This window comes from Hoplias malabaricus, chromosome 1 (genome assembly GCF_029633855.1).
Source record: "Hoplias malabaricus isolate fHopMal1 chromosome 1, fHopMal1.hap1, whole genome shotgun sequence".
Classification (NCBI taxonomy): Eukaryota; Metazoa; Chordata; class Actinopteri; order Characiformes; family Erythrinidae; genus Hoplias; species Hoplias malabaricus.
This window is the reverse complement of record NC_089800.1, coordinates 44,029,447-44,045,964: the sequence shown is the minus strand read 5'-3', so window position 1 is coordinate 44,045,964 and position 16,518 is coordinate 44,029,447. Positions and strand designations below refer to the sequence as shown.

Genomic DNA, 16,518 nt, shown 5'->3' with positions numbered 1-16,518 from the left:
ATGTGTAGTCTTGCTCTAAAATTATGGACCTGGACCTTTGCTATATTTGTAACTCTGTTGTGAAACATCATTGTCAAGTAATGGAACTTAAGAAAGACACTTCTTAAGAGATTTAAGGAAGATATAAAATGTAATATTCAGCCAATGATAAAGGCATCTAAATAGGCAAACATATAGACTTCATCTGAAATTAACAGAAACAGTGCTAGTCTAATGCACACATGAATTTCTAGATAAACTTCAGAGTATCGTGTCCGGAGATGTCCTGGAACATGCTGCTCACAGCGGGAGATTTTCTGCCTCAGGCCTGCACTCGCAGCCGAAGATGAAACGTGCTTTAGGTGTGGCACACAAAGCTTGTACGGCATGTTCAGGAGAAACTCCTGAATATTTACCGCACCGTACGGGTAAGGTCTGGGACGAATGTTGCAGGTGTCGCGTTCACACATACAACTCCAACGGGTAAACTCTGTGAACATTTCTAGATTACCGTGCATGTGTGAAAGGGGCATAACTTTCGGAACTATTCCCTGCACCCTCTCTATGTCCCCTCTGCTGCGTCACTCTCTGCAGGACCACCCGTCCCCCTGGGCTGGGAATTATCTACAGCCCAGCTCTGACCTCCATGTGACAGGATAGACAAAAACGCTTAGTCAGGTCCTGATGCCCTTCACAACCTTCCACAATAGCTCACATACAGACCCACCTACACACACAAGCTACACCAACAACATCATATGTCTCATGTTGCTACCTTTTCCTCATTTCAGGCCAGGACTAGAATCTGTGGCTATTCTCTCCACCCCCACTTTCATTTTTCCCTTTCAAGGAGAGCCCATCGATTCTCCCACAGCCTCCCTCTCCCTGATTGCCACACCATTTATTCAGAAGGGTGGGGGCAGGGAGATGGATGTGGGGGTAGACATTCACTGCAGGCAAGACAGGGTTTCGAGCAAAGCAGTAAGGGGGATGAGAGAACTCCACACCCAAAAATCACACCTTGCTAATAACAAGAGGATGCCAAGATGATGCATTTCAATAGATCAGGTTCTTACATGAAAACTGCTCTTTTGTAGTCACTTTTCCACAGTTCTTTACAGAACACTGGCAAATGGTGATACCAGTAGGACAGATTGCATCTATTTTTGTGAGTCATCAAGCTGTCTCCACATAGAAAAACAAGACAGTGGCGACTATTTTATGAGGACTGAGGACACTAATTAACTAAGTTTTGTTTTGGTTTAAATGGGAAGAATATATATGACAATACCATTTTGATATGTTTAGGCTATAAACTGTATAAAAGCTCTAAGAAGCAGAATTACATTCTGATATGAGATACTGAATGGTCCATTTTAAAAGTGCAGCTCTTTTTCTGGATCTAAATATGGATATTCTGTAGAATATACAGACAGTAATCTCGTGATGTTACCAGAAAGAACAGGGAGTTGGGTTGACTATTAGTGTAGCTGCTAAGAACAGATAAAGAGCCCTATACTCTCCCGCCCCCATTTTGTACCAGTAGTTATGTGGCAATTAATTAAAAACAAACATTCTGATTTGAATCACTGTAATACTTCTGCACAACAGCTTCTCATTAGTCTAAAAGGAATTTTTAACAATGTTCTGTAAACCTTATGTAATAGCAACACTTGTTACAAAGCATTGGTAGATCAATTCTCCTTCACAAACTTCAATCTCTATTAGCTCACAGACTGATCTGTGAATAATGCTATCTACAAAAAAGGCAGGAACAACTAGAAAAACAACTGACATCCTCTTGGTTTGGTTTGTAAAGCTCACATCAGTATGAAACCGTCTACGAATGAGAGGATACAGAGCTTTAAATAGAAAAATGCAGGCTGATTGTTGGGGAACAAAAGGCATGTTAGGTGGAGCTGAAACATATGACGTTAGCTCACTTATAAAGTCAGTGTGTGCCATGTGTGCACCTCTGTAGATCTTTGCCATATTAAAGTACATAATTAATACTGAGAATAAAGCTCTCCTGAATGATTTACTATGGTAAAATTTAGTATAATCTGCAACAAATAATTTAAACTTAGATGTTAATACAAACACAGCAACCAATGATATATTACACCCTATTGAACATTTCTTGTGTAAACCACATCAAATATTTCATACGATGAATACGATGAACCAGAGGAGCTGAAATTGGCTTGAAGAAGTACATCTTCTCTATTACAGTCTAGTGATGTTTTACTTTGTTCTGAACACTTGAATGAAATCCCATGATTGTGAAGCCCCCTCTCTGGCCCTGGACAATAGACCTCCCCTTTGGGCAGCATCCTGCCTGGGGTAGGACAGGAGCACAGGAGTGGGGAGGGGTCAGGGTCTGTTCGTTCAGTCACACAAACACACATCCGGCTGTTCAACCACATCACTCATCTGTTCTACCTCCAATCTCTCGGCTCTACGTCCTGTTATCCACAACAGCGTTACACCCAAACTGGGACAGTTCCTCATTTTAAACTTTAAGTCCATTTCCTTGAAAGTGATGACTAAACAAAACCAAATCCAACTGTTCACAGCAGCAATGTCATAACTTCTAAATAATTCTAATGTAAATACCCTCTATTTGAGTGGCATTCCAGCCAACAACTAGTATTTGATATTAATGAAAGTATTTAAAGTCCTCAGTCTCATCACTTTTACAGAATTTTGTGTAATGCATGCTACATTAACTACATTAACAAGCATGAACTACATAAAAGCCTCATACTACATACATACATTGCAAATCTGACTCCAGAACGGTCACTGGAGTAGTGGCTAGTGACTGCTAGTGGAAAAAAAACCAGATGCATCATCTGAAGGGTTTGTTTCAGTCTTTTAACCAGAAAAGCCCATGATAGAGTATAATGTGTCACCACTGTATGAGACGAGTAAGAGTGCTTACAACAGATAAAGTTATTTTTTTTACCAGATGACAGACATATCATTGTCTGAATACTTGTGGACTGCACTGCATATTGTCATTGCTTTTAAAAAATCCTTCATTTCCAAACTGTTTGGAAGAAGGAGAACAGTAATTTTGGTCCATTCATCATGACATGATTATAGTTTTAAGCAGCTGGTGCTTTTAAATAAAAGCTGATGACTGGTTAAAAAGAGTAGTCAAAATGTTCCTACCAGTGTCAAGGGGCAGGAGAGTAATCCTTAGAAAGCTCTAATCTGCTACTGGATTTAAGTTCAGGCGTGAGAACTTATTGCCATTTTTTTTTTTTAACAGCATGCATTTTGCTTTTGGTCTTAGGCAACATGACGTTGAGCCTGTTTTACGGCAAGCTCACTGAATCATTTGTGTGTGAATAATTTAAAAGCCCTTTTCAGGGTGGGAACGTTCCTCCATTTGTGTAAATTTGCTGTTTCCCTCTCCATAAAGCCTGCTAAGACACAGGTTCTGTACTGGCTCATTCTTTATGGCTATAATGCCTCTGTCATATCGGTACACATGACTGTGTATTTTTGCTTTGGTAACTTGGCCCTGCAGCTATGTAAAGCAATATGGCTCTGACAGGCCAACGGACATTGACAGAGAGCGTTCAGGCAGCTTGAAAAGTCTCACCTTGGCATCAGATTAGAGGGCCAAACAAAAAGCCCCAGCTGAGACCCATCTGGTAAATGCACGGTGCACAAAAACCCATCCCCCACCTCTTCCCCAATACACAAAGGGACACCACCGGCATCAGCTGTCAATCGCTGCCAACAGCATGGTAAACAAAATAATGATGCAATCCCAGAACAGCCAAATGAACTAAATAATCCTGTTACACTAGGATTTTTGGTTACTCACACTGTTGTGGTCAGATAGTGTCAAATTGTTTATTGTAGTGGAATTGTGTAGTGGAACAATGAACCAAAATCTGTGCAGTGATACCAAAAATAAAGTCCATTTACCAGGCATATCTGTATTGCAGCATTTTGAATTTTAAAGACAGTGTATAGACAGTAGTGAACGGTGCTGTGCTGTTTGATCTTTGTATTTTGACTAAAGTATGTCTTGGATGTTTTGTTAAGACCCCAGAGAACTATATTAACTTCTGTAAAAGGAGATATAATATATCTCCTCCTAGAAATATCACAAGCAGTGCAACTACAATGCAACTAAGGCTATTAATCTTTTCACAGTGCAGTTTTGAAGGTTAATGAAACACTGATGCACATATGTCAAATAAACTAATGCAATGTGTTTGTTCACTTCAATAAAAAATTCCACTGTCATAATACTTCACAAAATTTAACTGAATCTCAGTCTGGAACATTCCTATTTGTACATGCATCATCAAATACCCACACAATGGAGAAGACAGCTGCTGTTTTCCAATGGTACAAACAAACTACAAAGAGTTACAATTTGTTAATAAGAAAGTAAGTATATGTTTTGTCTTCACAATACAAGCACCTTTTTTTAATATTTGCAGAAGATGACTAGCTCATACACTTTCAGTGGTCTCTAAGAAACAAACCACTAGGCCTGAGCTTTCCCAGCATGTCTGACCTCTGTGTTAGATTAGCTGAGGTATGCAGCTAATGGCTGGTTGTCTGGTTTTTCCTGAGGAACCCTGAGGAAAATATGGTGTCTCAGTGTTTGTCTGCCAGTTTGGTAATGAACATAATATGGACATTTCTTTTTTTAATCTTAAGAATTATATTCCAGACTTCTAGAATCCCAATTTTCTTAATTTACCTCTATATACCTTCAAACAAACAAACAAACAAACACACACACATTTACGGCATAAGACTATGACCACACAGTTGCTTTACAGACCACACTATTTAGGTTGCTTTAACTTTCATTCTAAGGCCTGAGAGCAGATTCAGGGGGGTGTATGATTTTTTTTTTAAAGACAGTTTACAAGAGCATAAGGCTAAACGACACCTACCAAACTGAACAACATACAAAATGCCCGTGCTAGCCATTTACCATGAAACAGTGATACAACACAAGGTAACAAGAAGTGATCTTACACAACATCTTGCAAACCACTAACTTTCATACCCTTATAACTTGCTGTTCAACAAATGAAAACATCAAGAAGGAACTATGACACAGAGAAAGAGAGTCTTTATAAAGAGATGGTATGAAATGGCCGCCAACCTGACCACTGGAAGTGCTTAATTTAAACAGGTAGTGTGCTGTAGACTACACTTTGAGCACTCAATCATCTTCTGACCTACAAAGTCTGAATAAATTCAGTTGGTTGTCTTTTTTTTGACACTTGCTCTTGCTCAGTGGTCACACAAATGGGTTTGCATAATCTGAGATTGGTTTCTCTCCCTTGACACATTTCCTAGTGTGTTTGTTCTGCGCTATCAGTTCCTCTGTTTCAGCGTCTGGTAAATTCCATTGGGTTTTGCTGACCCTGACGTGTTAATTTCAGACCCTCCAGGTAATACATTAACTGTAAGTGAAATATTTCAAATTTTTTTGAGACTTTTTCTGTCTTCCTTAAATAAAATGTAGCACAAATAATCCTCTTTAAAATACACAAAGGACATATTTTACTGTAAGATCACGTGCTGTCTAACTTTTCGCAAATTTACTTCTTTGCGATTGCTGGGAAATTATGAGGAAACATGTAACTCTGTAGGTCATTCTCCCCATAAGGAAAATCCACAAACAAACATTGGACACTAAGTAGTGTTACTGAAAAGATTTTCAAACCCCTGTTTGCATTAGCTAGTGATTTTGTAAGGAACAACATAAGTTGGCTATATCTTAGAAAAATATAGAACACAAAAGTCTATGTTATTTTAGTGATGTAACCAAACTCAATGCAAAACTGGTAGTGTCTCATTACAATAAAGCACTCCTCACCATTCCTGTGCCTTTCAATTACACATTGACATTGGTACCCTGCACAGAGCTCACATACAAGGGGCGAAACAATGAATACATTTTTCATTTTCATGATTTAATTCTATATTTTATATTCTCCAGGACTCTGGTCCAATGCTACACACTTGGTCTGGTTCAGACAAATAATTTCTCCAACTCTTCCACACAAAACATCTAAAACTCCAAATATCATAAGTCATTTATAAATTTGTCTGTAAAATGAAAAGTCTGTAGTTTTGGTTGTGCATAATATTAGACATGCCTTTTTTCCAGCCTACCTTACTCTGAAGCCTAGTATACTTAGATGCCTAGTTTCTCCCTTCTCCCTCAGAACAGGCAGAAGGGTGTATCTGCAATACATTTTTAAATTGAAATATACTAAAAATAATATCAAAACTTCTTGTTACTTATACATTGAGAGTGCTTGGTTTTTTTTTATAAGTGTAGTGAATATGGGCTATATACTGCTGTAACATACAATGGCGCTTTTCCACTGCATGGAACCTACACAACTCTACTTGACTCAGCATTTTCCTTCTCCACTGGCCAAATCTGGTACCTGGTCCCTGGAACCAGGTAAGTATTCAGTTCCAGTTCACTCGGGGTTCCAACCATGCCGAGTAGGTACTAAATCATGATGTGTAAACCCTACTGAATGCTGATTGGCCTGAGCCATGTCAATCACCAAGAAATGCAGAGCTCATCCAAATCCAGAACAAACTGCCACTTGTAAAATATTTTAAGTTACAGTAGCTTTCACATTTCTTTTTATCTCACTCACAACAGCAGCTCGTATCAATACCTTGAGGGGTTTTGAAGAGGTTTATATACTCCTTGGGCCAACAACCAAAGAAAGAAAGTTCCAGTAAAAGCCGAACATGCAACAAGTAAAGCTGATCTGTGAGAACTGGGGCGCGGAGCCATGTTTAGTCCATGTTGAGTATACAGCGCCTAACTTTACCGCCATTGTTGTTGCGGTTTTCAAAGCCAGCGATTCCTGTTAGAAATGGGGTTTTGCTACCAGCTCAATTTCTCAGAGGAATCCTACCAGTGGAAAAGTGACAAGCTTTAAGCGAACCATGTCGTGTCGTGTAGAGCCCGACCCATGCAGTGGAAAAGCACCATAACACAGATTATCTGGTTAACTTTTTTTCTACAATAGGCCTATTTGTACAGAGTACAAATGCTAATTAGCCATTTTTATTTTTGCAACCTTCTACATCATTTCTTGGTTTGAGGTGTTTGCAAAAACAAGCAATAGAACAGTTAAACTTACTTAATGTTAAAAAATATAAATCAGTTAACTGATTAGTTAATAGAAAAAAGTCATCAGGGGAACACAGTTTCCTCTAAAAAAAAAATCAAATCTGAACCCTCAGATGCAAAGCAGTATAAGAATGTGCATGATGCCACAGCCTGGTAATTGTGTTCCTCATTCCTTTTTGAAGGACATTTCCTTTCCACAGCATATAATGAAAAAATGAATGGATGACGTCTACACCCAACCTCTTTCTGCAACACAAATCCCACATGCAATAAGAAGGATTTTATTTAGATCTAGTTTCTTGCCTCATCTTAATTACATCTTAATTACACATGCCATTATGACCACTGGGAGTTGTGGCAGTATGTCATTATGGTGGAGGCAGAGGGAAGAGAATTGTATGTTTACAAAGCATTAACAGATCATAATAAATTGGTTACGATAGTTAACTAAATAAATGCTATCCCCTCACATTTAATACAGTAGGACTGTCACACTAGTCCTGCAGTGTCACAACAATGTTCACCTGATTCAAGTCACTGGTTAATTCTCATGACAGTGATAAGATGATGTCTTTTGGCTGTGATAGGCCTCTAAACTTGTAGGTCTTTAATCACCAAACTGTCACACAATGGACTGTCAGATATGGCGCCTGATAATCTTTGTTTGAGTGTATACCTCCATTGCACAACAGTTAAGTTTATTTGAACACACTATAAAAGCCATCAATACATGTGAAAAGTATGTATTGTATATGTGAGTATGAGTATATGTGAAATTGCTTAAATCTAGAGTAACTCATAGGTCAGGCGGTTTAATTTAATAAAACTGCAGACTGCCCATTTAATCAGAGTTGACACAGGCCTTCAACTCAGCACATCAGACACGGTGTTGGAATTACGCCCAATTAAAGGTTATATTAAATGCCAAAATCATTAGCTTAATGTACTTTTGTTTTTAGATTGTGAGGACTGTGAGAAGATTCAAGAAATTACAAACAGCCCACTACAGTGGCAAAGCAAACTTACAGGCTATTTTCACTTATATTTGCACAATTAAGGGTTTGAGAAAGACACTTTCACAATTAGGCAGTGACATGATAACTGTCTTTCAAACAGGACTCAAGAATGTATATCTTTCCTTTTATCAGTAATAGCTTACCCTTTTCATACAGCAATTCTGAATTTTCAATACAGCTTTCAAGACATTAGCTGGCTGCTAAATTATGCAGTCCGTTTCAGAAAGAGCACCAAAAAGTTAGAGGACGCCTGAGCTATGTAACATTCTGCCAGACAGTTTAGTAGCATGCATGTATTGCCAATATGTGCCTCAGTCTGTCATTTGGGATCTTCCATAGAACCATAAAATTTAAAACAGGTAAATCAAATGGAGCTCATATTTAGCAACTGATTCAATATAGATACATTTAGCATATTTATTAGCACGCTTGTGGTGGTGCATGTGATAGGGGTGTTAAAAATGGAGACATGCTATATTCATTTTTATGAGGAGGTTTTTTGTACTGTTTATAATTTCACAGGATCATGATCTTACACAAGAACACATAGGTTCATTCCCTGCCATAAGCAATTTAAGCAGCTGCATTAGAGCAGGTGTGCCCAATGTCTCAATTGCAATCAACCAGTATATCATGCCTTATTTAAATAACATGAATCAGTCTTTTCGCACATTAATAAAATTAAGTCCAAGTACTGGTCCATCATTACTGAAAATTAAATGTTAGCCCTCTCGAGATTTGGTCAAATAACACATAATGAAAAGACCCCCAGGTCAGCAATTTTAAGTAGTCTGTATATCCCAGGCACTCACTCCATCCCCCAACACTTTCAAAAATTTTTAAAGGTATATCATGATGACCTGTCCTCTGGAAAATATAGAGCCAGAAATGTGGGCACCCCTGCATTAGATCAGTATGTATTTATGTATTGAAGTGTGTACATATCACACTAAAGCTATATATCTCAACAAAGTAAAAAAAATAGATTTTCATGATAACATTACGCTACTTTATATATTCATGTATACCAAAGAATATGACTGTGAGGTTGAAAAGTTGTTTAAGGGCCCCATATAACTAGAATTGGCCAGAGGAACATGGTACATTACAAGGTTTTGTTTTAAAATAAAATTTTAATTCAAATGTAATAGATCAGACCTTTATAATCAATGTCTAGGATCATCCCATGTTAACAGTGGCCTCAGAATCAATGTGTCGAATCATAAAATGTGTAATTAGACCCATATTTCGTAGGTAGGCATCATCATTTTAACAGTATGCTTTAGTAGCCCACCCTTCCAAGACAGGCCCTGGCCTCTGTAATTAAACTACATTCAACACGTCATTTATTCAGCATGTGGGGCATATCATTAATTAATTGATTTATTTATTAGACGTTTACTTGTCTGTAATAAGCCTATATTCTGGTCATGTAATACCACTGCATGAACTACTTTTAGTAAGTGATGTTTATGTGAAGAATTTACTTACATGGTCTACGTTTCTGTCATTCCCAGGCTGTAGTGCTGCACGTGAAGACATTGTCCCTGAGCTCTTTACTCCCAACGACGAACACTTTATGCACTCCTTCTATTTATATGAAATGTACAAAATGTACCAGTAAAGCCAATCTGCTGTCATTTGTCCCAATGCATCTCACACCCACTGTTCTTGCTGAAGAAGCCCCTGTCCTCGGTCAGTCAGGGACTCGGCTCTTAAGGACGAGCCTGGACACTGTCTTTTCTGCCTCTTTTCTCCTAGTGGAAGAAGAAAGCCGCTCGATAAACTTAATTAATCCGCATTTCCAGTTCCACACGGCGCCGTGTCACCGCCCTTTGCTGAAAAAGGTGTGATGGAGCTCAGCGGTAAAATGTGTGCCTATAGGGCGCTCGTGTTCGTGGATCAACTGCTCATTTGGTCTGTCGACAAGCGATAAAAGTCCCTTCCAGTGTTTACATTATAGTGTCCACGGGCTGTGGTTCCCTGTAACGTTATTAGCCCACTCTCTCTCTCTCTCTCTCTCTCTCTCTAAGTCGGAGCAGACGAGACAAGGAAAAAAACACAAAGGAATGAAACGGGATTACGTTAACCTGTGTCCTGTGTTTTTTAAGTGAAAGTCCGTTCTCCGTTTCCAACAGAGAGGTGTATTTCGGTTAAAAACAACCACTTCCTCGTTAAAAGCCTCTCCTTCAAACAGACATCCGCGTACATTTCCAGGAAAAAAGGACATTAATAAATAAATAAAAGCCCCTAGAAGCAGCAGAAAGCAGCTGGCTCACTATGTGTAGAGTACAAAACGGACGACTCCCTTCACTGAGGAAATTGCCTCAGAAAACAGGGGAAAAAAGAAATAATTTATAAACATTCTCTTCCGAAGATCCCTCTTCTCCCAGTAAAGAATACAGGCTAATCTCCACAGCCTTCGTCCCTACAGCCAGTCACACCAGCATTTAGCAGGCCGTCAGACACAGAGATGATGATGGTGGTGGTGGTGGTGGTAGGTGGGAGGGGGTGGGGCCTCAGGCAGATCCCCTCCCTTTCCCTTAAAGAGACAATTCACCCATTCATTCACACGGCACGAACCTGCCCTCAGCACAAGGACGTCACAGCGACATGTGCAAAGCTAACCGCTACAGCACAGTTTAAAAAAAATAGCACTTTTCATTATGTACCCGCGCTATCCATTTTGTCAAAGTACTGATTCTAAATGCTAAATCTTGCCTACATACTTTTCAGTCCTATAGAAATGAAGCCAAAAATGTCCACAGTCAAAACTGATAGGTCTGCAGTAGAGACCAGAAAAACACACACTTCCTCATAGACGTAGACCTCCTCACAGAGCTTAGAATCTCACACCATTTTCACACATAAACTCAGGAATACCATGAACCCCTGAAAATCTGATCTGGAGATTTGCCATAGTGATCCTTTCACACATGTAGCAAACAGCAGAAGATTTTGTGTCAGGCCTGTTCACACAGCTGGAAATGTTCTGTATGCTTTATGGCATGATTTTCAGAACATCAGTGGCTCTATTCAGACTGACATTACCAGGAGACTGTAAGGTACTAGCAGGATTAAGTCAGTGGAAAATCTTGGGTTCAATCTCCACCTTTGCTGACTGTGAGGAGTTTGGTGTATTCTCCTTTGGTGGGTTTATTCCGTGTGATCTGGATCCCGCTCGCAACCTATGTTGGTAGTTTGATTGGCTGTGTGAAACTGCTCATAGGTGTGAAAGAATGAACATGATGTCTTGCAATGGACAGGCACCCTGGGACGATTTGGCCAGGTGCCATATATTTTGAATGTGTGTTTGTTTCTTGGAAACAGATAGGAACAGATTCATTGAAATGTAAGGCCAGAATTAGTTTGTAATTTAAGGAAACACAACATGAGCAACCCTTTGTTTTCAGTGATTGTGCACAAACATTTGTGTATATGGAATATCTACCAACTCATTCATCTGAAATTAGACAGTTTTTTTTTGAGCACTGCCTAATTCAGAAAACATGGGATTTAACAAAGAGTTTAGATTTGGCTCCACTTTGACATTAAGAGGGGAACTCTACCACGTTCAGAGAAACTCAGGCCCACTGTTATGTGAGAGCAAAAAAAGATGGGATTAATTTCCATTCAACAGACACAACTAGAGTGGAAATATAAGAACTGAGCAAAAACAAGATCTTTTTGATTGCATAGTCCATGAAATGAAACCTAAGAAATACTCTCCAAAATGCATACAGAGGAAATAATCAGGTTAATATTTGTTGTTCAAAGTAATTATCATGTGCAAAAGTTAACAATCACTTGCTAATTTAATCCAGTTGCTGTAGTTTCTTCCCACATTCCATAGTATGTGGAATGGCTATCCAAAAGTGCCTATAGCTGTGAGTGTGTGATGCCATCCGATGGCCTCAACAGGTGAACCTGAGCAGGATAAAGTGGTTACAAAAGAGAATATCTTACTATAACTGTGTTGTTAAATTAACATCAATTGCTGGTGTATGAAGCAAACAATACATTCTTGATTCAAAACTAGTCAGAAGTAGAGAACTGTTTTGTCATGGGAACTGTCATAGTTTAATTACCTAAAATAAAACAACATGTAGTCATTATTAAAATATAATATACAAAAAACGTTTTCTTAAAAAAAGTGTTTCTTAAATCACTGTGCAGGTCACTCCAGAGTACAAGTCACAGTATGAATTAGAGGCTACTGGCTTAGACAAATGTTGGCAAGACATCAATTTCTACTCTGACTGAGATTAAGATGTCTGTGAATATTTCAGCACTAATTAACCTATTTTCGATGGTGGCACTTTCTCTAATGCTAAATACTCCTCTGTCCTTTGTTTTAGACCACATATATTCACATTAAGAAAATAATGCAGTGTTTTACCCCTATTCTTCATACCATGTGATTGCTGGGTCACAAAGCTAAATTGAGCACAAAGCTCCATCTTGTGGTCAATAATGAAAAATGCCGTCATGGTTTGGGTCGATTTTGTCCACTTGGGTACCTCCAAATCAGTACATTGTTATTGTTATTAATTGTGATCTTGTAGTTTCAGAACATTCCTGTTTTGATGGAATGAAATGCTTTTAAGAAAATCATATGGTTGCGTTTTACACACACTAGAGGAACACGCTGAAGGAAGGCTAGTCATCCAGTAAAGACTTTTAAAATCAATACCATGTCATGCTAAATTTTGTGTCAACTCTTAATGGCACTACACTTACTACACTTCAGCATTGATTCCCAGACAGACATTATATATACACAGCAAATTAACCTGTGTTAAATCAACACTGAAAAATTTGATGTGTAGTCCTGGACTAAACAGCATTTCAGTTCATTTCTGTTTAAAATGTAGGCCAGGACTATGCTTAATCAAGCAGAAAAAAGATATAGCCTCATTCTGGGGAAGCCATGGCCTAATGGTCAGAGGGCTGGGCCTGGTACCAGAAGGCTGCTGATTCGATCCCTGTGACCCAAAGGAACATCCATGGCTGAAGTGCCATTGAGCAAATCTAATCCCCAGAAATGCTCCTGTTGCTTCAGGGCTGTGTGTGTGTTCACTGCTCCTAGCCACTAGTGTGTGTGTGTTTACTACCATGGATTGGTTTAATGCAGGGGTCAAATTTCATTGTTTGGTTGAACAATGATCATAAAGCATGTCACTCACTAATCACATATTATCGTCTGGGAAACTGACCCCATTTGTTGGTTTTTCCTTTGTAACCTGTAAATCTGTATTTATAGACGTGTGCTGCACTTTGGTTCAGGTACAGTATCCTAGCTTTATAAGAACAACTGTAAAAGCCACAATAAAGGTTTGAAAAACAAACATGTCACCATATGGTCTGTGTAATGTATGTCATGTATTTACTTTAAAAATCATTTCAAATTGTTTATGGTGTTTGGTGGCTGGGCCATTTAAATTACTGAACTTTCAAATGCTTATGATAGCCTTGCTCAAGCTTTTGAAATACTGTTCTGAAGGTTTAGCTTATTCCTCCTGACAGGACTACTTCTGTAATTCAACTATGTTGGCTTCATGCTCAATCTGCTCTTTCAGTACATTATGCAATGTCCCATTAACTAATATAACAGAATAGGGCAGTGTTCCCCTGCAAGTGGACTGAGGCATCCAGTGACATTATGTATGTTACAGTTCAGAAAGATATTTGCTGCATTTACAAAGCTATCACAGAGGAAGCAGGTCGTAGCAAGAGAAAGTGTGATCTCATTGACAAAGTCTAACATTTTTTTCAATTGTCTTATTGATCAAGAGACATATTTGGTAACTGAATTATTGTAAATAAGACATTTAGCATTCATTCTGGTGTGAATGAACGAGTATGTAGCCTTTGTGAATGAAAATCTGAATGGGTGTATGCCCAGATATGGATTGGCACTCTATTCTGGGGAAACCCCTTGTGCCCAATGCAGTCCTCCGGGTGGACAAATATTGCTGGTTAAGAGTATGCTGTGAGCATTTGGCTGCTTTTTCTTGCCAGTGTGTGTGTTGAATGGAATGGTGCCCTGTGCAGTCTTGACTGTAAAGACTCCTGGGGTGTCTAGAAATATGGGTAACATTTTAAATTACAGCCCGCTAATTATCGGGTAAGTACAGAGAAAGTAAGCCATAAGATAAATTAAGTACTGAGTAAATAAAGGGTACGAGACTAGAAATAAGTGGTAATTACTGGCAATTACACCCATTCATCTTTAGTCAGCTTTGTACATATAACGCCCCAATATGTATTGGCAAAGCAGTGTAAAATATCTCTGAAGTATGTGATGATGATTATTGTAGTAAATCACGTCCTGAATCTAATGAGTACAAAGCACCTCGAAACTCTGCCTGTAATGAAAGTAGCCGACCATGTCCTTCTCTGCAGTGAATTCAAAATAGTAACTGCATTATTCATAAAAAAATCATAGTAATAATCACTTGCATAAACTGTCATATTTTTAACTCAGTTTTATAATCTATAATTATGCTTAGAAATACAATTGATTCAGAATGTAGTTACGTGACTTATTTGTAAAATGTTTGCATGATACCCAGTAACTACCACCTATTTCTAGTTTCAAACCCTTTACTTACTCAGTACTTATTTTATCTTACGGCTTACTTAACACGTACTTTCTCTGTACTTACCCAGTATTTAGTGGGCTGTAATTTAAAGTGTTACTGAAATATGCTATATATGTGTAATGATAAATAAATGAATGTAGCAGGTACTGATTTAAATCACATTTCTCCAAGTAATTATTAATCTGTATTAGTATTTTTATCATATATTATTTAAACTAGTTTAGCTCATTGTCATTTATGCTTCTTTTAAAGAACATATTACAACAAAGCATAGAACATAGGGGTTTTCCATGCTTTGGCTGTTTCTTTTCACACTTTATCTATACCACTTAAATTATATGTAAGCAAAATCTTCATAGGCGCTGTAAGCAGATTTATAATGCCTAGGCTTGCTACACACAAGTGTAGTCTAACGCTGGCCTCAAAAACAGGCTTTGAGCTGAAGTCTTTTTTGTGGCTAATGTTGTGGTTTTTTTCTTGACAATTAACATGTCATTGTTTTTTTTTTTCTTTTTGAAAAGGTGCAGCAGACAACATCACACTGAGAGACCCTACACACAACCGCACTGCCACGGGAGATGCTTTTCCGTTTCTCGTTTACTTTCTCCTGACACAGTTTAAATCTAGTGGTGGCAGCATTTTGGTAAGTTTAACAAATTTATTTATATATATATATATATACATATATGTAATTTTTTTTTCAAACTGCCCTAACCCTATCCCTAACCCTATGTGTGTAACAACAACAAACTGAGAATTTTAAATTGCAATATCAGATGTTTACATACTTTTTAGACAGAAATAAAATGGCTTTTTAAAATACTACTGGCAGAAATATGCTTAGATTTGTTGCTACATTTCAACACAACAGAATTAAAATACAGCACAATTATGTAATTTTAAGCTACTTCTATATGTACAGAATGTACTTCATTTTTACAAATTATACTGTCTCTTCAAAAGATAATTTGTACTAAATTTGTATTCTAGTGTTTTATACTATTGTTTACAAGTGATTCAAACATGAATACACTGCAGCCCTTCCATGTTTTTTTTTTTTTTTTTTTTGGTTTAACAGCTCAATTTTTAATCATTGATTTCAGTTCAGGGGTAAGAATTCTGCTTTGTTGTTATGAAACCATATGTAGCTTTAAGTCTATTTGTTTACATTTTTCAGTCTCAATCCATGTACTCAATATCTGTTATAACATAAAAAACTGTCAACATACTTGACTTAGCAAATTTCAGAAGCCTAAGTCATAAAGGTGGTGAATAAATAGTCATTAAGTACTAGGTTATTTCTTTGTCTGAACAGATTTAGATTTAGTCCGAATAGATTTCTAAGGATGATGTATATCAATTAATAAACTTTCACTTGAAAGAGAACATAACTAAAGAAATGATGGGGCTACTAACAAATGTGCAAGACTTAGTAAACCATGGAGACTTATCATGAAATAAACAGATTTAAAACTTTTATCTTTAAGTGTCAGGAGAAAATCAAATGCCTCGCTACAATAAGATCTGGAAAAAACCCACATCATGGAAAAGGATGTGTAGTTGTCAAGCTATAAAATCAGTAAATATTTTTGGGAGTACTCGTGAAAAGAATGCAGTCTGTAATAAACTTATAAACTAAAATCTTTAATATTACACTAAATACTGAAAAAAGTGTTTTTCATACATTTTGTTAAAATGTGTTTTGTACCTAGGAAGCACAGTTCTGAAATGTTTGCTTTTTCCCAGGTCAATGTGCTGAACC

General features: G+C 37.8%; 1 protein-coding gene across 3 annotated transcripts in view; it reads right to left on the bottom strand.

Moving 5' to 3' along the window:
• The window catches only part of mark4b (MAP/microtubule affinity-regulating kinase 4b), a 44,964-nt gene extending 34,371 nt beyond the window's left edge, over window positions 1-10,593 (bottom strand). For all 3 annotated transcript variants that reach the window (XM_066663604.1, XM_066663615.1, XM_066663625.1), the window contains exon 1: window positions 9,643-10,593. In XM_066663604.1, the coding sequence (XP_066519701.1) occupies window positions 9,643-9,693 (51 nt within the window). In that variant the 5' untranslated portion in view covers window positions 9,694-10,593. The remainder of the gene's footprint in view (window positions 1-9,642) is intronic.
• Between the last annotated feature and the right edge of the window lie 5,925 nt (window positions 10,594-16,518).